This window comes from Leptonychotes weddellii, chromosome 4 (assembly GCF_054177405.1).
Source record: "Leptonychotes weddellii isolate Sample4059 chromosome 4, ASM5417740v2, whole genome shotgun sequence".
Taxonomy (NCBI): domain Eukaryota; kingdom Metazoa; phylum Chordata; class Mammalia; order Carnivora; family Phocidae; genus Leptonychotes; species Leptonychotes weddellii.
Genome location: NC_138372.1, coordinates 84,790,118 through 84,814,667, shown reverse-complemented (window position 1 = coordinate 84,814,667; position 24,550 = coordinate 84,790,118). Strand labels below are relative to the sequence as shown.

The following is a 24,550-nucleotide window of genomic DNA, read 5'->3' as shown; positions in this document are numbered from 1 at the left end:
CCAGTTTGTTTCCTGCGATTAAGAATTCCTCATATCAGTGAGGTCATATGATACATGTCTTTCTCTGATTGACTTATTTCGCTCAGCATAACACCCCCCAGTTCCATCCACATCGTTGCTAATGGCAAGCTCTCATTCCTTTTGATGGCTGCATAATATTCCATTGTATATATATACCACTTCTTCTTTATCCAGTCATCTATCGATGGACATCTTGGCTCTTTCCACAGTTCGGCTATTGTGGACATTGCTGCTATAAACATCGGGGTGCATGTACCCCTTCGGATCCCTACATTTGTATCTTTGGGGTAAATACCCAGTAGTGATAGTGCCTGTTTTATGAGGCTCAGTTTTCCCATCTGAAAAATGGGAATAATAATACAGTGTCCCTCCCACGGTGCTTGTGAGGATCAGATGTGGCAGCAACAAGTAATACCCGGCACATAAGTAGCAAAATTAATCCTGCCAAAATGCCTCTGACCTAGACGGGACAGGTTTTTGGTTTTTTTCTTGGTGAGGGGCAGGAATTATTATTCACATTTCGAAAGAGCAAACTGAGACCCCAAGGTGGAAATTACTTGCTCCAAGTGACGGAGCTGGTTGTTGGGGCAGAGAAGTTACTCAAGTACAGATGGTCTGATGCAGCCCACGACAACGTCCTAGCACCGTCTCCTGACGCCTCTACTCCTCAGAGCATTGCCCCCTGGACCTCTGCTGCTGAGGTCGACCCAAGTGACAGACCAGGGAGACAAGGAGGCGCTAGAGAGTTTGCCATCCCTGCAGGCACCAGCCCTAGCTGGTCCTGGCCCAGCCGCCCCTCGCTGTGTGCCCGTGGCTCAGTCCTTCCTCATGGGCACACTGAGGCATCGGACTTGAAGCTATGTTACAGCCCCAGCCCCCAGGACAGAGGCCCAGCCGTCCATCACCTCAGCAGCTCCCTAGGCACATGGGAACACCTGGCGTCACTCCACCATCGGAGAAGGTGTGGGCAAGCTTGGGGGCCAGAGGAGGCACTGCAGGCTGAGGAGGAAGGGGAGGACAATGGGAGCAGAGCCTTCAGGGTCAGTATGCAAATGGAGCCCTGGCCCGAAAGTATGTGTGCTCTGGGGGAGATTAAGGTCCCCTACCTTGCACAAAATAAAGTCATCTCTGGTCCACCAAGAAAGCCCAGAACGCAGACATTCAGGAGCTAACAGTCCCCGACATCCCTCAGAAGACGTGACCCCCCCTCATTTTCCCCCCCACCCCCGCTCTCTGCATCCTCAGTGGTAATGTGTGGCCTCCCTGTGACTATGACTCATCCATCCAACACAGAGCACCTATGTGGGCCAGACCCAGTGCTAGGTGATGGGGAGCCATAGAGGGCAAGAACAGGCAAGGTCCCAGCTCCTGGGGAGTTGACATTCTAATTGGAGAGGTGGCCATTGTCAAATGACCCCGCAAACAGATGCTGAGTGGCAATTAGGACAGGGGCTGTGCAGGCCAGACACCCACCGCTCCGAGAGCCTGTAGCGGGGGGACTTGAGCCAGGCAGGATGCCACAGAAGGCTTCCCCAGGAGGAAAGGATCCTTGAACTGACATCTGAGAGATACAAAAGCAAGGCTAAGAGCGGGAAGAGCATTCCCGCAGAGGGAACAGTGTGTGCAGAGGCCCAGAGGTGAGGCAGGACAGAGGCGGGCAGGTGAAAGTTAAGGGAAGAGCCCAGGCTGCCAGAAGCAGCAAGGACAAGGCAGGAGAGGAAAAGGTGAGGCTGGGAGGCAGAGGAGTCAGACCAAAGGTCCTAAGAAAGCACCTAATCTGGGAAACCGCTAAGAGATATAGAGGAGGAGGGTAGCAACCAAGCCGACCTTAGCCACGGACTGGAGATGGGGGGATGCTGAAGAGTCAGGTGTCAAGGCAACAGCCACACTTCTGGCCCGCCTACCTGGCAGGGTGCAGATGGAGTCCGAGGAAAAGGGGCAGGTCTTGATGGGGTTGGAACAGGGCAGATCAAGGCATTCGCTGCAGAAATGCTGAATTTAATGTGTCTTTACACTATCTAAGAGGAGAGGTCAAGTGGGCAGGCAGACAAGTGGGTCTAGAGTCCAGAGAAGAGGCTGAGCCAGAAATGTAACTTGTGAGGAGCAGGTGTGCCGGAAGGAACTGAGGCCCTAACTGTGGAGCGCTGAGAAGAGGCGAGCCAGGGGCCCAGGCGAGGGGGTCTCACAAGGGAGGGAGAGGAGGTGAGCAGCCCAGATGGGAGCAAGAGCAAGAGAGGGCTGGATCGGAGGCCACAGGAAGCAAGCGGGCCTGGGAGGAGGAGGGCCCCATGCGACCCGGAAAAATACACTAGGGTGAGCCGGTCCCGGGTGGCTCGGAGCATTTGGGAAGCGATGGGGCCCGAGTCAGGTAGGAGCCAGGAGAGCCGAGAAGCAGAGGGGAAGAAATGAAGGTAAAGTGGATAATCAACTCCTTGGAGAAGCTCACCTTGGAACAGGAGGAGAAAGACGGCAGGTTCAGGCAAAGGCTATGAAAACTATTGATTTGTTGTCTCGTTTTTGTCTTTAATGCAGTGACTTGATGATAGGTAAAAGCAGATGGAGGGCAGGCGGTCTAGAGGGGCGGGAGCTGTCTCCCATCAGAGACCCTGGAGCTGCTCATGGAGGGACCAGGACAAAAGAACGGGATGGGGCAGGCAGGTGCAGGCGGGTTTGGATGTTCCTTATCTGCGAGGGAGTTTCTGTCTTGGTGGCTCCTGTTAAACCCGTAAAGCAGGAGGCCAAATCATCTGTTAGGGGTGAAGTCGGGACTTGCAGACAAGTGGAAGAGGTTTAAAACAGTCACAGTGAAGTATGGAGAATGAGACGCCAGGGAAATGGGGTACGGTTAGCCCACACTGTTGAGGGTCCACTGTGCTCAAAATGGCCTCTTTACAAAAGTAGAATGACAGGCCCACATTTCCTTATCTAAAAGCCCTGAGGCCAGACTGGTTGTGGAATTTGGGCTCTTGTTCCTAACTCTGTTTTAGAAAGGTAATGTAGTGAATATGCCACATAATTACATAACACCCCCAGCAGGGTCTGGGGCAGCACCCCGTAATCAAACACATTAGTATTTTTGCAGCAGAATATGAATATGAATATTCACACCAAGTGAATCAATAGAGACTAAAAATAGCCTCACATCTGTTCAGGTCATTTTGCCGTCAAATGAGTTCAAGGAGAAAGAAAAAACAACTTTTGTTTTTCGGGGCTATTTGGATTTTGGCATCGTGAGTAAGGAAACAGAGGCCTATACAGAAATTTGAAGATTATTTTAAAAAGGAGAACAAAGTAATCATTGTCCCACTGGGAAAGGCCTTCTGTATCTCCCCTCTCCTGGGTGGGTTCTTCAATGATTCTCCCAGAAAGTTCTGGAAATGCGTGGAGGGATTACTTGTGCCTGGAAGGCATGCAGGTATTCACTGATGCTCACAAAGGTCAGTCATGCCAGTTTCACCAATCAGCTGGAACCTAGGCACCTCCCTTGGGCTAGAAACGTAGACCTAATGGCTGGGCTCTGGGTGGTCTGGTGAGTTCCAAGCAGGAAGAACACAAGATTTTGTAAGAGAGGGTAAATTGAGATGGACACAGCCCTGGTCATCTCCCTTGCATGTGGAAAAATCCCTGATCATTCTCCACTGTGTGCTGGAAAATATTTTCCCACTTTTTGTCCCTATCTCCAAATGCAGTGAACTTACTCTTGAAAAACACTGCGGTATCTTACCTCTGGCCTTTGCCCAGGCTGTTCCCTCTGCCTGGAATTCCCTTCCTCCTACTCACATTCTGGCAAAACTATTTATTTCTCAAAACCCGGCACAAATATCACCTGCTCTCTGAAGCCTTTCCTGATGCCTCTGGCAGAGCTTGTCATGGTCCTTGGGCTCTCCCAGCTCTGGTCAACCCCTGCATAACAGAGTTACACGTCTGCCTTCTTTTCAACACTTTGTGTTTCTTAGGGGCGGAGCCCATCTCCTGTTCATCTTTGAATGCAATGTCTGGTACACGGAAGGCAAGGAAAAGAGTTGGGGGCAAGAGAGACAGACAAGGCTGCTTCCTGAAGGTGAGCTGAGCGGGAAGGACCAGACCAGGCACTGTGAAATTGTCCTGGCCTTTTTGTGCTAGGATGCAGGCTTCTAGGACAAGAAGATCCTTATGGTTTTAAACTTCTACTTTCTAAAGCATGGCTATTTTAATGCTGGCTTCTTTTCCTTTCCTCTGGCTTTTCTACCTCTCCCTTCCCCCTCCCCCTCCCCCACTTCTTCTCTTCTTCATCTTCTTCTGGTGATTTTTCATTTTTCATCTATATCAGTCATTACTAAAGTTTTTACTAAAGGGTCTGAATCATCTGTGAGACCCAAACATGTCATTGTTAGGATTTTCATCATTCCCTAAATCTAAAAATAAGACATGGGTAAATTCCTAGGCCCAGCCACTGTTCAGGGCCAAGTTCCACAAATGTTGGCAGCCACCCTAGGTAGGCCGCCATCATCCCAAACTGCATCATTGGAGCTCACCCTATAACTTGGGGGACAGACTCTCAAAGGACAGGGTAGGAATGTCTTATATGTGATGATTTGGAATGGGAATAAAAATTATTTGTATGTTAAGACTGTATTTTCTATTCTTTCTTCATTTTTAAAAATTATGGAACATTTATTATAAAATGTACAAAAATGGAGAAGATAGTATAATAAACCCCCATGTACCCAACACTCATTTTCAACAGCTCCCAACATAGGGCCAACCCGGTCTCCTCTGTACCCCCATGCTCCATCCCTAGATTATTTTGAAGAAAATTGGTGGATCCAAATGTGATATTAATGAGGCCCCAAAAAAGAATCTGACAGTGCCAAAACTTAACCTTTGAGGAGAAAAGTGCCCTGTGTGAGCAGCCCCTGGGCACCCTCCCCAGTGGGGCTTGGAGGGACTCCCTTGCTGATGGAGATGACCAGATCTCTATGTTCAGCTGGGGGTAAAGTGAGTCAGGCACCTTTAGGATTCAATGCCTGTTGTTCCTTGAATTTAAAGGGGCTCTATCAGGATTTCTGGGGTGCTGGTACATAATTCCAACAAGGTCCTCGGGGCACCTGGGTGGCTCAGTTGGTTAAGTGTCTGCCTTTAGCTCGGGTCATGATCTCAGGGTCCTGGGATCAAGTCCTGCATCAGGCTTCCTGCTCAGCAGGGAGTCTGCTTCTCCCTCTATCCCCTGCTCGTGCTCTCTCTCTCTCAAATAAATAAATAAAATCTTTTTAAAAATTAAAAGAAAACAAAGGGGATCTATCAGGATTTCTGGGGTGCATGATTCTTTTTTTTTTTTTTTAAAGATTTTATTTATTTATTTGAGAGAGAGAGAATGAGAGAGAGCACATGAGAAGGGGGAGGGTCAGAGGGAGAAGCAGACTCCCTGCCAAGCAGGGAGCCCGATGCGGGACTCGATCCAGGGACTCCAGGATCATGACCTGAGCCGAAGGCAGTCGCTTAACCAACTGAGCCACCCAGGCGCCCTGGGGTGCATGATTCTAACAAGGTCCTGATCATAGTGTCTACAGAAGATGAACCCATGGCCAGACCTCAGGAAGCCCAATGTCCTTTGCAAACGTCAGGGTGTGACTGCAAGAGGAGAGGTGGGAAACGGGCTCTCCCCACCAAAGACAAGACTCGCACCCTCCTTAGGGGTTGGGGGGGAGATACCCTGAAACACAGCAAGGGCTTCCTGCCACCTCCTTGGCACATTGGCTGAGTCACTTCCTCACACAGAGAACAAGGTGTTTTCACACATTTGACTCAGCGGCACGAAGATGCTTTCAGAATCCACGAGCAGCTCCTGAGCTCCTGGCCTGACCCGGTGCATGACCGGAGCCCACGCCCTTGCTTCTCAGCCCTGCCGGGCACCTGCCGGTGTGCGAGCCAGCCGGGGCCGCGAGACACCAGATGGCACTGGAGCGCCGGGTTCCCACTGCCCAAGAACAGTGTCACCTTCACGAGGGAGAGAATAATAATCACTACGGCTTACCATGCGCTCTCCGCACGCCAGGAGCAGCCCTCCATGGTGTCCTGACAAGGCAGTCGGGGAGCTACCAGGGTTCACCCCATCTCGCAGCTGAGGAAAACGGAGTGAGTTCCCCAGGCATCTTGCCCCCGGACCACAGAGAGATGAGCTGGGATCCGAACCAGCCTGTCTGGCTCCAGAGCCCACCCTCTGGCAACAAGGCTGGCCTGCCCTGGTCGTCCTGCCCAGAAGCCCTCCTCTACTCGTGGGGGTCAAGGAGCTCTGCCCCTGGGCCTTCCAGGACCCCACTTCTCTAAGGGTTAACACGCGCCCTGACCCGGGGGCTGGTCGGGCTCCCTGGTGAAGACCCCAGAGGTGGCGAAGAGAGAAGCTGATGCCAAAGCTGCTCGCAGCTCAGGTTCTGCCGGGTAGCCCCTACCCCCGAAGGCTGTGCGGCTTTCATCTTAACCAATGACCCCGGACTTAAAACTCAAAGGACACACAAAGGCACAGTAAGGCCTCCTTTCCCCCACTCGATCCAAACACTCGATTCCTCTTCACTAGACGTGACCATGATCTCTGCTGCTTGCGTGCCCTTCCAGTGATATTTCACGCATCTATCAGTGACACACACCCCCAACAAACATATCTACGCGTGTATGTATTCCTCCCCTTCCTCCCCTACTGTCCACACCAGAGATGTCCACCGCCCTGCCCCAGCTCCACACTTCCTTGTCGTGCTGAGTTGGGAACCCACAGAGTTCTAGGGCTCCTGGAACTCACAGTCTGTCATCCCTCAAATCCCCCATCTCCACACCCCTTCCCTGGATGGTCCTCCCTGCTCTGATTCGGTGCTTCTCCAGCCTGGCTGCCCCTCAGAACCACCGGGGGCCTTCAAGAGCTACTGCTGCCTGGATACGCCCCGGTGATTAACCGGTCCACTGGCTGGAGTCTGGTTAGTCAAGGGTGGGCCTGAGGCCGCTGCTCCCCCTGCAGCCCGCTGGGGTGGAGGCTGTTCTCGTGCATGCCCGTGCTGCCATTGGGCCTGGAGGTGGATGGGGTGCTGCCCGTTCCTCCAGGTCATCATTCTTATTCCACGGTTTCCTCTCTCTGTCCCGCTCTACTGCCATCAGGATTCTCGGTCCCTTCAGCTCCTCCCTTCCACCAATCCTGTCCTCCACCCCAGGCCTCGGGTCGTGCCATAGCGTCTGTCGTATCTGAGCGCTATTCTCCAACGAGGACCTCAACGTTAAGGGCCCTGAACCCCAAAGCACCCCATCTTTCCAGCTCTTTTTAGTATCTTGACTCCAAAAATTCTTCAGCCTCACTGGGACCCACCTACATTTCACTCCCCCCACCCTGTTTGGAGCCTAACTTCCCTTCTTGATCGGCTTAGTCAAGGGCCCATCACTTGGTTAGTCCCTTGCTACCCTCTTAACTCCCCTGCCACCTCTCTCCATGGTCGTCCCGCGTCATTGCCTCCCGACCCTGGTCCAACCCTCCACCGACTCTGGGCGTGCCCTCCAGCAGCTAAGCATAGCTAGAGAAATCACACCTTGGATGAGTTATTTAACCTCCCTGTGTGTCAGTTTCCCCACGTGCAAAATGGCAAGAATAACCTCTGCCTCAAGGGTCATTATGAGCTTTAAAGGAGCTGATGTATGTAAGGTGCGGGTAACAGTGCCCAGCACCAGTAAGTACCATCCACTGTAAAGCACAGGATTGTTCTAAGTACCCCCTCACTGTGGGAGATAGCCTGCTTTCAGAGGTATAAATAGGAGGAACTGTCCAGCTTGGAGTTGGAGAAATATGAGCCACACCGTGCGGGCTGACTGCACCGCACACCCGTGTCCCCTGCTGTGCTGCACGCCTTCCCTGTCCCCTGCATTGTCACCTCACACTCGCTCCTCCTTAGGCCCCCACCACCCCTCCACCATTCAGACCCTCAACCGATGCCCTCGCTTCCTCCTTCCCAGAAAAAAATGGCACGAGGGGAAGAGAGCTCCCGCAATGAGATGCTATCACTAGTCCACAGCTTTAAATTCTCTGATTCCCAAATTTATATCTCCACCTGACCGGCAGACTCATCTGACCAACTGCCTACTTAACATCTCCACTTGGATATCTTTTTTTTTTTTTTAAGATTTTATTTATTATTTATTTGACAGAGAGAGAGAGAGCAAACACAAGAAGGGGGAGAGGCAGAGTGAGAGGGAGAAGCAGGCTCCCCGCTGAGCAGGGAGCCTGACGTGGGGCTCGATCCCAGGACCCTGGGATCATGACCTGAGCCAAAGGCAGAGATGCTTAATGGACTGAGCCACCCAGGCGCCCCTCCACTTAGATATCTATTAGACATCTTAGACCTGCCACATCCCAGACAGCAGTCTTGAACCTGCCCCTCTCACCATCTAATTTCATCTCCATAAATGTCAACTCCATGCTTCTAGGTGCTCAAGCAAAAGACCTTGGAGTCATCCTTGACCATTCTCTTTCTCTTGCCCCTCACGTCCAATCCAACAACAAATCTTGTTGACCCTACTTCCTAGATATATCCTCAATCCGACCACTTCTCATCACTCCCACTGCCATCACCTGGGCTCAAATTGCAGTCACCTCTCACCTGGATGAATTCTAGAACCTGGATGGATTCACCTGGATGGAGCCTTCTGGCAGATCTCCCTGTTCCACCCTTGCCCCCTCAGATTCTCTATGGCAGCCAGAGGGATCCTTCAAAGACAGAAGTCAGATCGTGCTGCTCCTCTGCTCAGAACCTCTAATGGCTCCCATTTCACCAAGAGTAAACACCAAAGTCATACCTGGCTCACAAGACCCTCGTGAACTCGCTCCCACTATCCCTTTGACCGCATGTCCTTACCTCTCTCCCCACCCATTCCAGATTCACTAGCCTCCTTGGATTGGACGCCAGGCACATCCAATCTCAAGGTCTTTTCGTTTATCACTCCCTCCGAAATGGAAAGTGCTACTTCCAGATATCCACACAGCCTGCTCCCCCACCTGCCACGTCTTTACTCAAATGCCACTTTCTCAAGGAGGCCTTCCTTGAACACTGTCTGAAGCAACCCCTCTCCCTGGTGTCCCTAATCCTCTTTTCTCTGCTTTATTTTTCTCCTTAGCCATACCACCCAACAAGTCCTTAATCTTATATCGCCTGTCTCCCTAAAATACAAGATCCAGGAGGGTTGGGAAGTTTGTCTGCTTGGTTCATGGCTGCGTCCCAGGACCCACAACAGAGCCCGGAACATAACAGGCATCCCACGAACATTTGCTGAACGAAGGGATAAATGAATGGTGGTCATTCAGGTTGTTTTCAATCTTTTGCCACTAAAACATTTGCTGTAGTGACCAATACTGTGCACAGATCATTTTGCTTGTGAGTGAATATATCTGTAGGACAAGTACCTGGGAGTGGAATTGCTGGGCCAAAGGACTTGAACAGTTGTAATTTTGATAAACATTTTCTGAAAGTTCTGGTGGTGAGAAGTCTACCATAATCTACGACTCTGTGTTGAGCCAGTCACATGGTGAATTCTGTAGCCCTCCATGCTGACTTGGGTTTTTCACTGGATGGAAAGAAAGTAATCAGGAGAGAAGTTGCCCGAGGAATCCAAGAACTTAATTAGCCATCAACATGAGTTACTGTCCCATCAAAGATGTTAGTGGGTCATCATGGTATCCTGGCCACATTGCATTTGTCACACACTCAGTGACTGCTTGAGGGCATGGACTGAAAGGCCAGATCCTATGGTTTGGATTATTTCTGATGTTGGAAGACTTTATAAGAAGACATTCAGCATATCCATGGAGAGCCTATGCTTTTTTCAAGTGGATTCGGAGATACCTTGGCCAAAAATCTTCTTGGACTCCGCCATGGCTGCCAAATGGCATGACCCCTGGGGATTTCATTCCCACTGTGGTCAATATAAATGGAGCAGTGCACAGCCTGGGCAGCTGTGTGCAATGACCCTAGCATTCGATAGCACCATTCTAGGTCAAGAACTTGAATTGGTTCCAGGGTTCCTCATATCTCAGCAATCCTGTGCTGGCATAGTCAGAGCTCTGCAGCAGTAGTCTGCCACGTATGGACAGTCAGAAGACTGAGAGTGGATCCACCCTTTTTGTGGATGGCTTGGAGGAATTTGTAAATAGGAGCCTCACCCAGCCATCATTACTAGCTTTACCTGCAGCACAGGCTGTGAAGGGGGATCCTTGACGGAAGAGTTTGGCCTTTGAGGCCCTTAGGCCTCCCCTTCCCTGTGCAACACATCCATTCAAAGTCAAGGGCAGGAGCTGCCCCATAGAACTGCTCAGTGAGCAAGATCTCAAGACGAGCCCACAGGCTCTACCCAGACTGGAAGTCACAAGAGCTAGATGGGCCAGGGCCACCTGCTGGGTCTTGGTAACCTGGCTCCTCCAGGGCCTTCCAGGTTCGGTTTCTTTAAACTTCACCTCAGGGGGACTCTGACCCCTGCAGATGCTAAAGTGGCATCACACCATTTCCTGAACATCCAGGAAAAGGTTTTGGAAAGGAGTGTCCTCTATTGTTCCAAGTGCACATCCACCATCTTGCATCCAGCTGATTGGCAAAAATGGAAGTCTGATAAACGTGGAGCCACAGGGACTCTCCTATACAACTGGTGGGAGTGTTGGCCATGGCCACCATTTGGAAGAGCAATTTGGCCACCGTCTAGTGAAACTGAAGATACGCATACCCTTTGAGATAGCAATTCCACTCCTAAACACAGACACCCTTGGGAAAACTGTGCACGTGAAGACCTGTGCAATAATGTTTACTGTAGCACTCCTAGCCCCATGGTGAAAGCTGGAAACAACATAAATGATCCTCACCTAGAGAATGAACAAATACAGTTCAGTGCTACAGGGGACTACGATACAGCAGGAAAGATGGATGCACTAGAGCTACAAACAGCACTATGAATAAATCTCAGATTACAGTGTTGCGCAAAAATAAAAGCTAAAGCAAGTCACAGGAAGTTGCGTATAATACGATGCCACTTATGTAAAGGTTAAAAGTATGCACAAATGCTATCCGTTGTTTATGCATATGGGTATATGTATTACGAATTTTAAAAAGTGTATTAGGAGGGTAAATCCCAAATTCAGGATAGTGCTTATCTTTGGGGGAGGAAGGACATGGGATCAGGGCAGGCTATAAGGGCACTTTTATGGCCTCTGTAATATTTTATGGCCTCTCTAATGTTTATTATATTATTATATATGTGTGTTTACATGCCTGAGACATTTCATGATTAAACAGATGTTTTAAAGAGTGTCTGAATCAAATAGGGAACAGTACTGTGTGTGCTGGGACCAGAAGCCAGTCTCATGAATCCCTCCCTTACTGGGCTCTCTCAAGATGGATGCCACCAAGGGGCCTGCCCATCTGGAGACCTGGGTGAATCTCCCCATTTATGAACACCTCCAGAGTATATTGTTTCCTAACAAAGTCCAGTAAAATATAACTGAAAGACTCAAGTGAAAACGTTAGATTGATCATGATTCTAGAAATACAGTGGAAGTAATTCATAAAAACCACTGGCTTTCTTCTCATGGCCCTTTCCCCCCAAACATATCACTTGTTCACAACATCCTCATGTCAGCCACGTGGCTCGGGAGGCACACTCATGGTCAGGAGATTCACTAAGCTCTTCCTGAAGTGGACCTCCATGGTTGTAAGCCTCAGATGTTCTATCCAAGAATACCCAGGGCCAATGGATTTCCTATCTGATGACTATGAGTGGTGTGTGTCTTACCCACTGCCATCCCCCAACGTCTGGGGATGTTCCCAGCGGCAGAGCGGAGCTGGGAGGGAATAGGGATTCCCCATTAGATCTGGGTTCTTCTCCCTGTGTCATCTGTATGAACTTCTTGTGTGAACACCAGTGTGGGTGAGCACACGTGTGACATGGCACTGTGAGGGCCAAGACTGAGGGCCTCAAGATGGTGGTGTTCTGACCCATGCCCATCGCCTGGAGTCTCACCAATGAGCTGGCTGCTCACTGATCAGCTGGCATTTGGAACTGGACCTCCCCAGCCTTCCCCGATGGGTTACTAGTGTACATTGCTTGGGGCACCTTGAAGGGCATCCCATTCTGCATTTGAAATCTCCTTATTGCTCAGGGGACTAGCTCATGCCAGTCGTGGCCAGTGGGGAATAGAGAGGCAAGGCCATGTGGTGGCAAAGACCACCATCAAGAAACCTGCATGTATCTCTTCAGGATGACTATGGCCCTGCCATAGCCCTGTGAAATGTGCACAGTGGTCCCTCACTGGGCTATGGGGGGCGGGATGAAACGTGCGAAGATATGGATGGATTTGGTAAGGGTAAAATCATACCCCGCGTGCTCTATTATCCTGAAAAAAACAGTAACACTGTTCCCCTGGTTTGGGTACAAGCTGGGATTCCCAGCACGGAGATACCTTTTCTTAGGCATCTCCTTGGTTCCTGCTGTCATAGATCCACTGATGAAACCACCCATGCTCCCAACCCCCATGCCCCAGCCAAACCTGCCTTCCCACCATGGCCTCAAGTGTGCCCAGTGCTTTTCCACACTTGCTCCTGCAGTTCCTTTGACTGCAATGTCCGACGGCCATTCATTGAAATAGGATCTGCTCCCCGGTCACCCCTCCCTGAAGCTTCTTCCGATTCTACCCAAATTGAGGTGATGTCCCTCTCATTGGAAACTTGAGGGCAGGTGCATGGCCCTTCCCCAGTGCATGCCTCCAGGGGCCTGTGATGACTGCCTGACACATGACAGGTCCTTATGAGCGCTAAACTGCAGGACGCTGGCCGGGCCCAGCGGAGCTGTTGGTGTCCTCCAGACCCTTACCTTGGGGGTAAACATGTGTAGGATGCCATCGACGGCCCCTCGCAGCAACAGCCCCCGGACCAGGAAGCAGGCGAGCACCACGTAGGGGAAGAGGGAGCTGAAATACATCACCTACAGAGAGGACAGGGACCCACCGTGGGGCAGAGTGCCTCCTGAGGCTGGCACCCCCCTCCCCACTCACAGCTGGGGCACCCCCCTCCCCGCTCACAGCTGGGGCACACGAGCCTCCTCTGATGGCAGCAGAAAGAGAAGCCCTGGGACCCCTGGGCACAGGGCCAAACCCACTGTGCGCCTGGCACTAAGCCAAGGCAGAAGCAAGAGCACAGACAAGCTGGAGTCAGCATGGCTGGGCCTGGGGCTAGCTTCCCCCTTTCCAAGGGCTGGCAGGGCTGGGCCTACAGCCTCCCCACCCCCAAGGGCCGCCAAGGGGGCAAGGAAACCTCTCCTCTCCCCTCCTCACTTTTTCACGTCTCATGCCTGCCTTTCCATCCCTGACTCCAGCGGACCCCCTAAGGCTCTCCCCTGTCCTTAGAGCTCCTTTGACAGAAGGCATCCAGGAAGTTACAGACATGGCTCCCAAGCCAAAACATCAGAAAAGGTCCTGCCTCTTGTGATTATACACTGCGTGCTGTTTTCTAGCATGTGCATTTCTTGCACATTTCTGTATTCCCCTGTGCCCGGCAGAGAGCCACACAGGAAGGAGATGCTCACAGAGTGTTTGCTGCACCGAAACAAATCAAGACGGCTGTTTGGGTGGGATGGTGTTGAAGGTGAAAGAGCGTGTGTGTCCAGAGCTGGAGCCCCTGAGTTCTGATCCTGGCTCTGCCATTTACCTACCATGTGACCTTGAGCTATTCACGTGACCTCTGTGCGCTTCCCTCTGCGCATCTATAAAATGGGTGTAAGGCTTCCTAACTCATAAGGTTGTTGTGGACCAAAAGCATTTGTACGTGTGGCAGTACCTGATAAGTGCCCTCAAGTGTCAACTACTGTTTTGGCCTGTGGAGAGGGAAGAGGTGGTAGCCAAGAATACTCTACCTTCCCAAGGCTTAGCTTCCTTACTCGAGAAGTCCATGGAACCTGGAGCCTCAGACAGTTGGCCAAGGCTCCAGTTCCAGCTCTGGGACTGACTGGCTGTGTGATCTCAGGGGAGGGGCTTTCCCGGCTCCCGGCCTCAGTTTCCTCATCTGTAGAACGGATGGATTGAGCCACAGGGTCTCTCATGTCCTTTCCAGCCCTGGCAGTCCGTGAATACTGGTACTTGACAAAGAAGAAAGGGCCCCTGCCTGAAGGGGGTGTGTGGGATTGGCTGGGCTGCACCCTAAGAGGGCATCGGAGAGCCACCCTCGGAGGCCCCAAGGCCCCTTCGCTCACAGCACCCACCTGCTCAAGGCGCCCCTTAGTTCACACACAGTGCGCTGCTGATTTCCACCAAAAAGTGCTCAGAGCAGGCTCTTCTAGGGCTTTTGCTTGGGAACCTAAGGGGCTAGGATCTAGACGAATGTCCCTGGGTCCGAACTCCTAACTCTCTTTCTCTTTAAAGTCTGCGGAGCAGGCCTGAGGTATCTGAGCACAGAGGTGGCTGGGGGTCAAGCACTGATTTTCCACAAGCCCCCTCCTAGCCACTCCTGGTGGGCTGTTCACAGGGAAAAATGATGCAGCAGTGACACGCCCATCACCTCCACGGCGGGTCTGTGTCGTCATCCTGAGCCACCCAGAGGCCAAGCCCACTCAATAGACCCTGCATGGCGTAACCCGGTGCCTTCAGCCCCCTGCCCGCCATGCTCTTCTGTGGCCCCCTGTGTGGGTCTGACTCCCTTCCTGCTCACCTTCCCCGAGGACTGGATGCCCTTGACGACAGCCATACCCACGATGCTCCAGGCCACCAGGAGACACAGGGTCATCTTCCAGTTGAGGCCGCCGCTCTCCGAGATGGAGTTGGATATGTCCAGGGCCTCTCGGTACCAGAAGTAGGTAGTGGCTGAGCTCTTTTCACACTCTGCCTCCACCACTGGAACAACAGCAAAGGCCAGAGGGCCTCAGGCGGGGCTGTGGGGCCACCTCCTCTGCTTGATCCCCACCCAGGGCAGCAGTGGGCGAGCCCCCGGCTGAGTGCGGGTAGCAGGGAGGGCCAGTGTTCCTTCTGGGCTAGCCAGGATCTGGCAGACCCTGAGGACTCCAGATGGGGCTCCAGATAGGGCCCGGGAGGCTTCGGGACACACGGATCTGGCTGAATTCCCACACATGCCACCCCTGCCCGCCTCCATCCGTGGAGGGCAGCAAGGATTAGGCAGAACTGGCCTCAGGTTCCTTGGGAAAGGTCCTGAGCTAGGAGTCAGACATCTGGTTTCTCATCCCAGATCCTGGTGCAAAACACAGGAAAGCCACTTCTGGGACCTCAGTTTACCCATCTACGAGTGGAATAAATCATCCAGCCTTTTATAAGACTGGCATGCAAATTAAGGCTGCTTCCAGATAGGATGGTATTCGAGTAACACAGGATCATTGATAACAACTAAACAAAGCCACACTTTCCAGAGTTTGCCTTATCCTCATTTCATTCAATTCCCTGAGAACTCTAGGGGATAGGCCATCAGAATGGGAAATGAGGATCAGAGACGGTAGGTATCTTATTCAAGGTGACACAAGTCAATGATATCCCAAATCTGTGCCTAAGCCTCTTAGGCTCCTTCAACCCCTTCCTGGGACGGGCTGGCTGGGGTCCCCAGGTGGGGTCCTATTCAGAGGGTCCCATACTTGCCTGCCACAGTCCCATTCCTGATGACAGGACATTCGCTCCACGGCAGCGGGTACTGGAAGGACTTGAAGAAGTAGAAGATGCTCCACCCGATGATCACGTTATAATACAGCCCAACAAAGAGGCAGACCTGAGGACAAGGGTCCACGGTGGGGGGAGGGGTCATGAAGGCCGCAGGCTACTCCACCCCACCCCCACTCCCGGTCCAAGGCCCAGGCTCCCCCTGACCGCACAAAACACTTCGAGGTCTTGCAGGAGGAGGAGGAGGCGGAATGAGGCATGGGCTTTGAGGGCCTCCTCCTAATCCTCTCTTCATCTGGTATTCAGGGAATCCACAGAGGAATGTTTCAGATATTAAAGATCTCTCCTTTAAGCAATGAACTCTTAAAATGTTAATCCTTTCCAGTTTGAAATTCTTCTAAGATGCTTAAAGCATTTCCCCATCATTTCCTGATGACTCAGGATGACAATTCCAGAGCTGCCCTCCGGACCATGGAGGCCGGCACAGCTTTTGTCTCTATAGACAACAGCCCCAGACTGCAGTGCACTTGAGGTTCTGCGGATGCGTCTTACTGGCGTCTTATGCCCTCCCTCCTCTTAGGACACCGCTCTCTCTTTGGTATTGGCGGTAGCCTGCCCCCAGAAAGACATCACTTCTCGTGTCTCGGGAACACAAACACTAGCTTTGGCAGAATTCTACTTGAAAGAGGAATGCGTAGATTCGGACTGAGGGTCCGAAAGCTTTCTCAGAAAGCGATGCTTTTACACACAGGGATCTGCTGTATCTGCTCTGGATGCTGAGAGGCCCCTTCTACCTCCAGGGGCCCAGCTCTGTTACGTTGATCGGTGTGAGCGCTGAGGGCCCCTTGCTGCCTCAGTGTCACCTGAGGAGCAGACACTCCTACGGCACACCTTAATGGGAATATAGACGGAGAGAGACCCCTACTTCTTCCGCTTGGGCGCTTTCAGGCTGAGGGGAGACCCACTCACACTCATGGGTACACACATGGCCAGCCCCAGTAGAAGACGCTGTGTTTAGCCGTGTCAGCCTGAGCAGAGGTGAAGCCCAGCAGGACTGCGGGAGCTACACAGACCCTCCCCCAGTCCCTTCCAGAAGCAGGTGTGAGCAGGGGCACCGTGTGCTTTACCCTTAAGGGAAGCTCAGTTTCCTTACCTAGAGAACTAAGCAGAGCCTTACCTCCAGCCCCGTGAATGAGCCTCACCAAGCTCCCCATCCAGGCCAGTGGGGCCTCTCTGGCTCCCACTGTTCCAAAGCCTCAGCCCTCCTGGGTCAGCCATGGGCTCTTGTCTGAAACCTTCTCCAACTCTGTTCCTGTGCCTAACAAACTGGCAACGAGACCTCATGCCTCAGGGCGCCCTTTTCCTGGGCCACACTCTCGCCCAATTCCAATACTCTTCAATCAAGGAAAGAGGAAGGGCCTCCCTCACACGGGGCTGATGGGCTGGTAAGCAGACAGAGGTATCCGGGACGGTCCACGTTCTCTGCGGTCCGGCCGCAGAGAACTCCAGCTGAGATGTCCCAGCTTTTCCTCCTTGGTAACAATTCCAAATATTATATCCTGCTTCAGAAAGCACAGCTCACTTTCAACGTAGGAAATGCGTGGCCTTGAGATGCTGGCTGTAAGCAATTCTCATGCAGAGGGTCTCCCTCCCTGCCCTTGACCTGGCCCAACTGCAAACCCCATTCCCGGGAGCGGCCCCTCAGCCTGCTGGTTCCTGCCCCGTGTGGGCCCCCGACTCACTATGCAGCTGGAGAAGCCGATGCCCCCCAGGCGGGGGCACACATAGTGCCACACGCCAATGCTGCCACGGCGGATCCTCTGGCCCACAGCCAGCTCCAAGAAGAAGAGTGGGATCCCGATGATGATCAGCAGCACAAGGTAGGGCACCAGGTAGGCACCTGGGGAGGAGAGAGGAGTGTCAGAGGGTGTCCGGAGCACGGCACCAGGGTGAGGGAGGACAGCCACGTCCTACAGTCTTACCCACCCTCTGACCATCCTCAAACTGCTGCCAGGCCTTGTGCTCCTGCAGGAGTGGTCTGGTTCCTACATGTGACCCACCATGCACTGGCCACCGGGACCCCCCTTCTTCCCCTTGACTGCCCTGATCTGAAACGCTAAGGGAGGACTGCTCGCAAGGTTAGATCCCGAGAGAGACAGACAGATGCTGTACCGTCTCTCAGGAATCCACCGTCAAGTCCTGCACGGACCCAGTCGCGTCCTGACATACTGTGTGGACACCTGTTCACGCTCCCTCCCGGCCCCCAGAGAAGCAGCCCCAGAAGGAGTGGGCCCCGTTCACTCGCTGCTCCCCAGAGGCACAGACCCCAGGCACGGCCTTCCCCGCCTCTGAAACAGATGCTGACGCCGCAGACCAGGCAGCTCCAAGGAAGCGGAGCCTGGAAGCTCTCCAAGGAGAGAGGGTCTGACAGGCACCACCATTAATCTACAGCTAATTGGGAGGAACGAGAGAGAGAAATTAGCAGTTCAGAAAAGCATAGCCGGGAGGATGGTAATGAATAGACAGAACAGATCTTGATAAAGATTCCAGATGATAAATTAAACTCACTGTCCCTGGCCTCACTGCAGACACAGCCTCAATTCCAAGTGACAGGGCGTTTAGCAGGAGAATTAAAATCGTGTCTGGACACAGACGAGTGATCTGTCCTGAGAGTCGTGCCAGCAACCGCCAGACAGCCCCAGTCACCAGGGCCCCGGGGGTCAGCCAGCACCCCCAGACCAAGCCTTGCCGGCTGGGAGTATCCAAAAGACCCCCAGCCACACACAGCTCTGCCCCCCGAAATACGACATTCCATGTGTATCCAAGCTTCGGAAGAAAGCCGGGGATCAGGCATTTCCTGGGCACAAGACCCAGCACTTGGCAACAGTCAGCTGTTTACTACAGGTCTACCCTGTGCCAGGCACTTGCAGTGGGGGGGTCTGGGGGCAAAAGAAAGCACAGCCACTATCCCAGGACAGCTCGCAGTCTGGGAGGCAGGACCCGCAGGTTCACGTGAGCAATGTCAGCACACGCACACGCACGCATGCACGCAGACTAGTCACAGGGGGCCAGCTGAGCACCGGGCATGCCGAGGGAGGGCTCAGGGTCCAACAGAACTAATCAGGAAAGTCTTCCAGGGGCGGTAACCCACCCAGCCTCATATGGCAGCATCTAATTCATTAAACATACACCTACACATGGCCACACGTACACATAAGTTCAACTTGGCACTAACAAGCAGGACCATCCTGGTGCTGAAAGGAGGGGGGCCTGAAGGACCCCTGTTCTGCCTCTTGGTCTTGGGTTTGGGGAAATGAGAGAGGAGGCACGTGACGTGCAGAAAAGCGACGGGACACGACCTCACTGGTTTTGTATTTCAGCCATATCCCCTTGGGTGGGGCAAAACGGGCAGGGAGGCGGGTTTCGGGGTGTCCCGAGGGCAGGCTGGCGTCTTCTGTGAAGGCTTTTCTCCTCTCCCCAAAGAACCAGGGAGAGCCTCCACATGTGTGCTGTCCACAGAGCAGTCCTCAGCAAAGACTGGCCACGGGCAAGCCGCCACCTGCCACTGGGGCCAGTGGCCCGAGTCGGGCCCAGGGCACGGAGCTGGCAGCAGCTCTCCACCCCAAGCCACAGCCCAGCCACACACAGCGCTCAGCAGCTGGGGTCCGGGTGAGGATTTTTGGTTAGGCAGAGGTCCTTTTTCTTATCAACCCTTGTTGAAATCATTCGGAAATGCACCCTCTCCTGCCTTCAAAAATACAATTTGGAGACGCAACGGGATCCCCTTTGATATTCCAGTGACTTGCGGGAACTTCGGGTCCTCCCTCTCAATAGCTGGGAGCACTGGTCAGGGTGTCAAGCTCTCAGAAGCTGGGCTGTGGCACCTCCGAGACCTCCTTGATCTCTGCAGTCTCTGTCTTGGTCTGTACTCTGGGTCTTGCTTCCGGCAAACCCTGAGGTTATTTCTGGGATTTGAAAGACCACCTGGTTCTCAGCCTGTTGAGATGCATACCAAGTAGGAGCTGAGACCCGGACCCCGGGGCCAGACGTCCTGGGCCTGAATCCTAGCTCTGCCACTTACTAGCTGTGTGACTTTGGGCCAATTCCTTGATCTCTCTGTGCCACTTTTGGTCATCTCTCTGAAGAGGATAATAACATTCGGCAGAACCACATGAAACTGCTGATACGTGACCATCTTTGACTCAGAAAAACACCCATTTCTCATGCTTCAGTGCTACCTCTTGCACGGGGCTGTTGTGAGGATTTACATGAGTTACTTCGCCCTCGTCAGCACTTGATGAACATTTGCCCCTTTTTCATAAAAATCAACAGAAAAAAAAACAAGCAAACTAAAAGAATGCAGATCAAAGGAACTGTCAGCATCGAGTGCTGCGAGCTAAGCAGAGTTCCAGAATGCCCACCCATGATTTCAGCCAAGTTTACTGGCTCCCCCACGGCTCAAAACCACAGAGCTGCCTCTCTCCACCCAACAGTTTTCTCCTTCCTGTATCTGAAATAGGATCATTAGCCTCCTTCCAAAAATCATTTGGGATGACTTACCATAATACTCGTAGAGTACAGGAGAGTTAAAGGCAGAGATAAAAAGGGATTCTAGGAATCAGAGAGGATGGAAGAATGTGAGCAGCAACAAGGAGTGGAGAGCTCAAAATCCTGAGCACTAACAACGCTTTTCTTCTGGGGGTTGTCCACAGTGTCTGGCACCAGGGCGATGGGCTGGCGGTACCGTGAGGAGGAGACCTTTGGCAAGCCCACTGCCCCGGGAGTGTGTGTGGTGGGGAGAGGGACTCTGATTCAGCACCCAGCACCCAGGCAGAGCTGGTCATCTAAGCCACAAAGCACAAGGTTAGAGGTTCCCAGCTGGAGTCCCAGAGGCAACGTGTCCTCTGACGTCACCATGGATGCCTCTTGTCAGCATCTCTCAGCACATAAGAAAACCACACACACAGAATTGTATCTTTCTTTGGGCTGGTCTTGTATCAACTCAGTGACCTGAGTCTGGCCATGCCACTCAGACCAAAAGCTCTAACTGGCAGTTATTGATTGATTGATTGATTGATTGGGGCGGGGGGCGGGGAAGACCTTGCAAAGCATGGAGAGCATATGGTAAATAGACCATGGTCTAGTGGAAAGATAAAAGCCTCTGGCCTCAGTTATACCAGCCAGAGGGGCCATCTCACTTCCTGCCCTTCAACTGAAACTGGAACGGAGGGGAAGCCTCCAGCCAGACTTGGCCTCTGGGTCGGAGAGGGTGTGTTCTGGGTTAAGAGGGAGTGTCCCTGAATGGGGCTGCATCTCTGGGAGAGGCTCCGTGGCCAGAGTCCCATGGAGCAGAGACAGAAGGAGTCAGGTTAAAATGTCTACAAAGCTGTGGCCAACCATCAGTCTGGGGTGTGACAGTCCCAGGCCACGGGGACTGAGGCACAAGGGCTCTCTGCTGGCTCAAGTCACTTTCGCAGATGTCCCAGCTTATAAATGTCATTGTCTTCAGCCTGCTACGTTTTTCTCTTTATTTTCTGTTAGCTTTCCCCTGGTTTCAAAACAAATTACCTTTGGAACACTCCAGCCTGCCTCAGAGGGGCTGCTACCCGGGTTTGATACCAGGGGTAAGATCCTCTAGGTGGATTAAAACGCAAGGGGTAGTGTGAGGCCCCCTCCTATCTGGGAGACAGCAGCAGGTGTCCTCGGACGCCAGGGCCAAGCTGTCCAGGTTAGAATCCTTACTTTATCACTAGTTGTGTGACCTTGAGCAAGTCATCTAACCTCTCTGGGCCTCGGTTTTGCAGTCTCTACCATGAGGATAATAACTCCTTCCTCACATAGGGTATAGGGGGAATCAATGGTTGAAGTGTATGAAATTGGTGTTTTGGTTGTTCCAAGATGCTCAAACATCAGCAGTTTCATGCATTTCAGCCTAATATCCAGTAAGTGTTAAACAGTGCCTGGCACCCGGCAAGCATTTAATTAGAATGGTCAACCGTTGCTCTTTACCATGCATCGGATACGGTGTTAAGCATTCCACACATAAAGTTCATTTAATCCTCCCCACTCTGCCGTGAGGCAGGATCTACTATTATTCCCATTTTACAGATGAAGAACAGAGAGGCGCAGAGAGATCAAGCAACTTGCATGGGGTCGCAGGGCCGACTGGCTGCACTGGGGTCTCCACGCAGGGCATCCTGGGCCAGAGCCCAGGTCCTTATTATCACCATGCCTGACAGCCTCTCGGTCGCTGTTAACCACTGGCTATTTCTCGGGAGCCTTCCTCTAGAATCCCGAGCTCCACCCGCCAAGAGCCCCAATTCTGCATCAGCAAAGGGGTGTTCCTTTTCACCCCTGGGCCCGGCCCATCTGCAGGGTGCCGTCGGGGCAGGCAGGGCCGCCTCTTACCACCTCCGTTTTTCTGGCACAGGTAAGGGAACCTCCAGATGTTGCCCAGGCCCACAGAGAACCCAATCTGGGCCAGGATGTACTGCAGCTTGCTGTTCCAGGCCGGCCGGTCCTCTGCACCCAGCTCCTCATCTGCGGCCTTCTGCTTGCTGCCTGTCTCGCCCGCCACGTTCAGGATGCTCTGCTTATAGTCCACCGGCTCCTCGAGGGCCAGCAGGTCGGCCACCGACTCCGTGACATGCTCGCTGCTGTGCTCGCGCTGGGTCACCTTGCTGTTCTTTGGCATTGCTGCCGCCTGGGCCACGAAGCCCTGCTCCCCAGCACTCAGAGAAGGTGACACTCGGCTGCTGTCAGCTCCTTCTCATCCAGGGACCTGTGAGAGTGACCAGGTGAGCAGGAGAGGATTAGCTGACCACACCAAGAGAGGTGAGGAGCCCACATGGACCCAGATCCCCCATCACTCCAGGGCACATACTCAGAGGCCGGGCAGTGAGTGGCCTGGAATATGGAGCTTGCCTTCCTCCCCATCAGAGGGTGCCCACCAAGGAGCTCAAAGTCTGCAGACTCAGTTTTCCCACAGGCCCTCTCTGAGCATCACCGAAAGGTAAACCTAGGGATGCCTGCGTGGCTCATCAGATAAGAGTCTGCCTTCGGCTCAGGTCATGATCCCAGGGTCCTGGGCTCCTTGCTCAGCAGGGAACCTGCTTCTCCCTCTGCCTGCCACTCCCCCTGCTTGTGCTCTCTCTCTCTCTCTGGCAAATAAATAAATAAAATCTTAAAAGAAAGAAAGAAGGAAGGAAGGAAGAAAGCCAAACCAGACACCAAACCCAAATAAAGGGCCGTCCATGACGGTACTGGCCCCTCTCATAATTGCATGTCCTAGAGCGTTCAAGACCCTTCAGAGGCCCCCACAGCCCTCCCCTCCCAGGCGGTGCAGGCTGGTGGACAAGCCCTAGCCCTCCTGAGCTCTGTGTAGCTAAGCCACCTGGTGGGACTCAGGGAAGCTGGTGTCTGCCTTCTCTAGGGTCTTTCTATTCAAACTACAGTTCGTGGGCCAGGATCATCACAGGGAGCTTGTTAGAAATGCAGAATCCCAGGCCCACTCCCAAACCTACTGAATCAGTCTCTGTATTTTTGTAGAACCCTCAGGTGATTCAAAGGGACATTAATGCTTGCAAAAAAAAAAAAGGCTAGAGCTCTCAGCACGGGGACCCTGCGTACCAGCCCCCGCGTCCCCTTCATTCCTCCAGCAAGAGCACTGACCAGGTTTTGCTAAGGATTCTAGCACCACCGCCTAGAGGTGTTTGCTGACTGCCAACAAATGCTGGGTCATCGCTCAGCACTGACATTATCTGAGGGCCACTGCAGCCAGTTCTCCATCCTCCTGTGACAGTTTTGCAGCAGATAATGTCTGCACAGTGCAGGCGGGGGAGGCAAAACCCACCCCGGCTCCTGCCATTCCTCATCCGTCTTTCATGCCTCCCCTTAAAGAAATAAGGCACGAAGGAAATGAGTCCTTTGAAGGATAGCAACATGCTGCTATGTTTCAAAGCACCTCCTCGTTAAGGGGAGGTTGGAGGATTTAAAATTAAACACACATACACCCCGGCCTGCCGTTGCCCTGCATCTTTCGAGGTATGTAAATTACCCAGCTCTGTAATTGCTTTACTAAGGGAAGGAGCTGCCTCTGGAAGCTGTGCTCCCGTCTGTTCTCCTCATCGGCGCCATCGGAACAGCACGGGCAATGGCACCTCGCAGTGGAAGCTTACCCCACACCTCCCGGCCAACTCCGGTAAAGACCCAGACTTCAGGGGGACCTGGCCAGCCAGATCCTGTTACGCATGTAGTGATGCTGGGAGACCCGACAGATGGGGACAGTTCCCCCCGGTCTGTGTGGTTCGCCAGCCCTCTCTGGGCCAGGCCGTGGACCACAGCAGCAGGTGACACCTCCTGCCTTCCTCATCCAAAGGAGACAGTGAGTCTTTAGTGACTACTCCCCGTCCACCCCAGGAACAGTCAAGGTCTTGGGCTTTGGAGCGACTGAGACAGACAGTCTGCCTAAAAGACCTCAGAATTCCCTATAAGAAATGCGGCTCTCTGTTGGGACTTCACTTCACTTCACATCGGGTCAGTGGAACATTCCACCGTGTCCCGGAGGGAGTGTGTGTCCATGGACCCTTCATCCCTCAGCCTCCCCTGGCTGCCGCATTGCCCATGCTACATAAGGGAATGGTGCCCCTAGGCGTTAGGCAATGGGGAGGCCTGTGTTCTTGCTGGGGTTGCAGGATGAGCCCCTCGCCTTCCCCAGTCAGCAGGTCCTAGTCGCCAGGGCACTCAAATGGAGAAAACCTAAGGCTCATGCAATGTCTGGCTGGCTGGCTACCCCATCTCCCCTATAGCTTAAACAAGAGTTTTTATTAAAAACTAGAACTGGGAGGGGCCCCTCGGTGGCTCAGTCGTTAAGCGTCTGCCTTCGGCTCAGGT

The 24,550-nt window shown here is 52.9% G+C and overlaps 1 protein-coding gene across 2 annotated transcripts in view; it reads right to left on the bottom strand.

The window, feature by feature from the left end:
• The window catches only part of SLC6A17 (solute carrier family 6 member 17), a 49,277-nt gene that overhangs the window by 10,538 nt on the left and 14,189 nt on the right, over positions 1-24,550 (bottom strand). For both annotated transcript variants that reach the window (XM_081815620.1, XM_081815621.1), the window contains 5 exons: positions 22,067-22,439; positions 17,401-17,558; positions 15,641-15,767; positions 14,709-14,890; positions 12,880-12,990 (listed from right to left, as the gene is read on the bottom strand). In XM_081815620.1, the coding sequence (XP_081671746.1) occupies positions 12,880-12,990; positions 14,709-14,890; positions 15,641-15,767; positions 17,401-17,558; positions 22,067-22,352 (864 nt within the window). In that variant the 5' untranslated portion in view covers positions 22,353-22,439. The remainder of the gene's footprint in view (positions 1-12,879; positions 12,991-14,708; positions 14,891-15,640; positions 15,768-17,400; positions 17,559-22,066; positions 22,440-24,550) is intronic.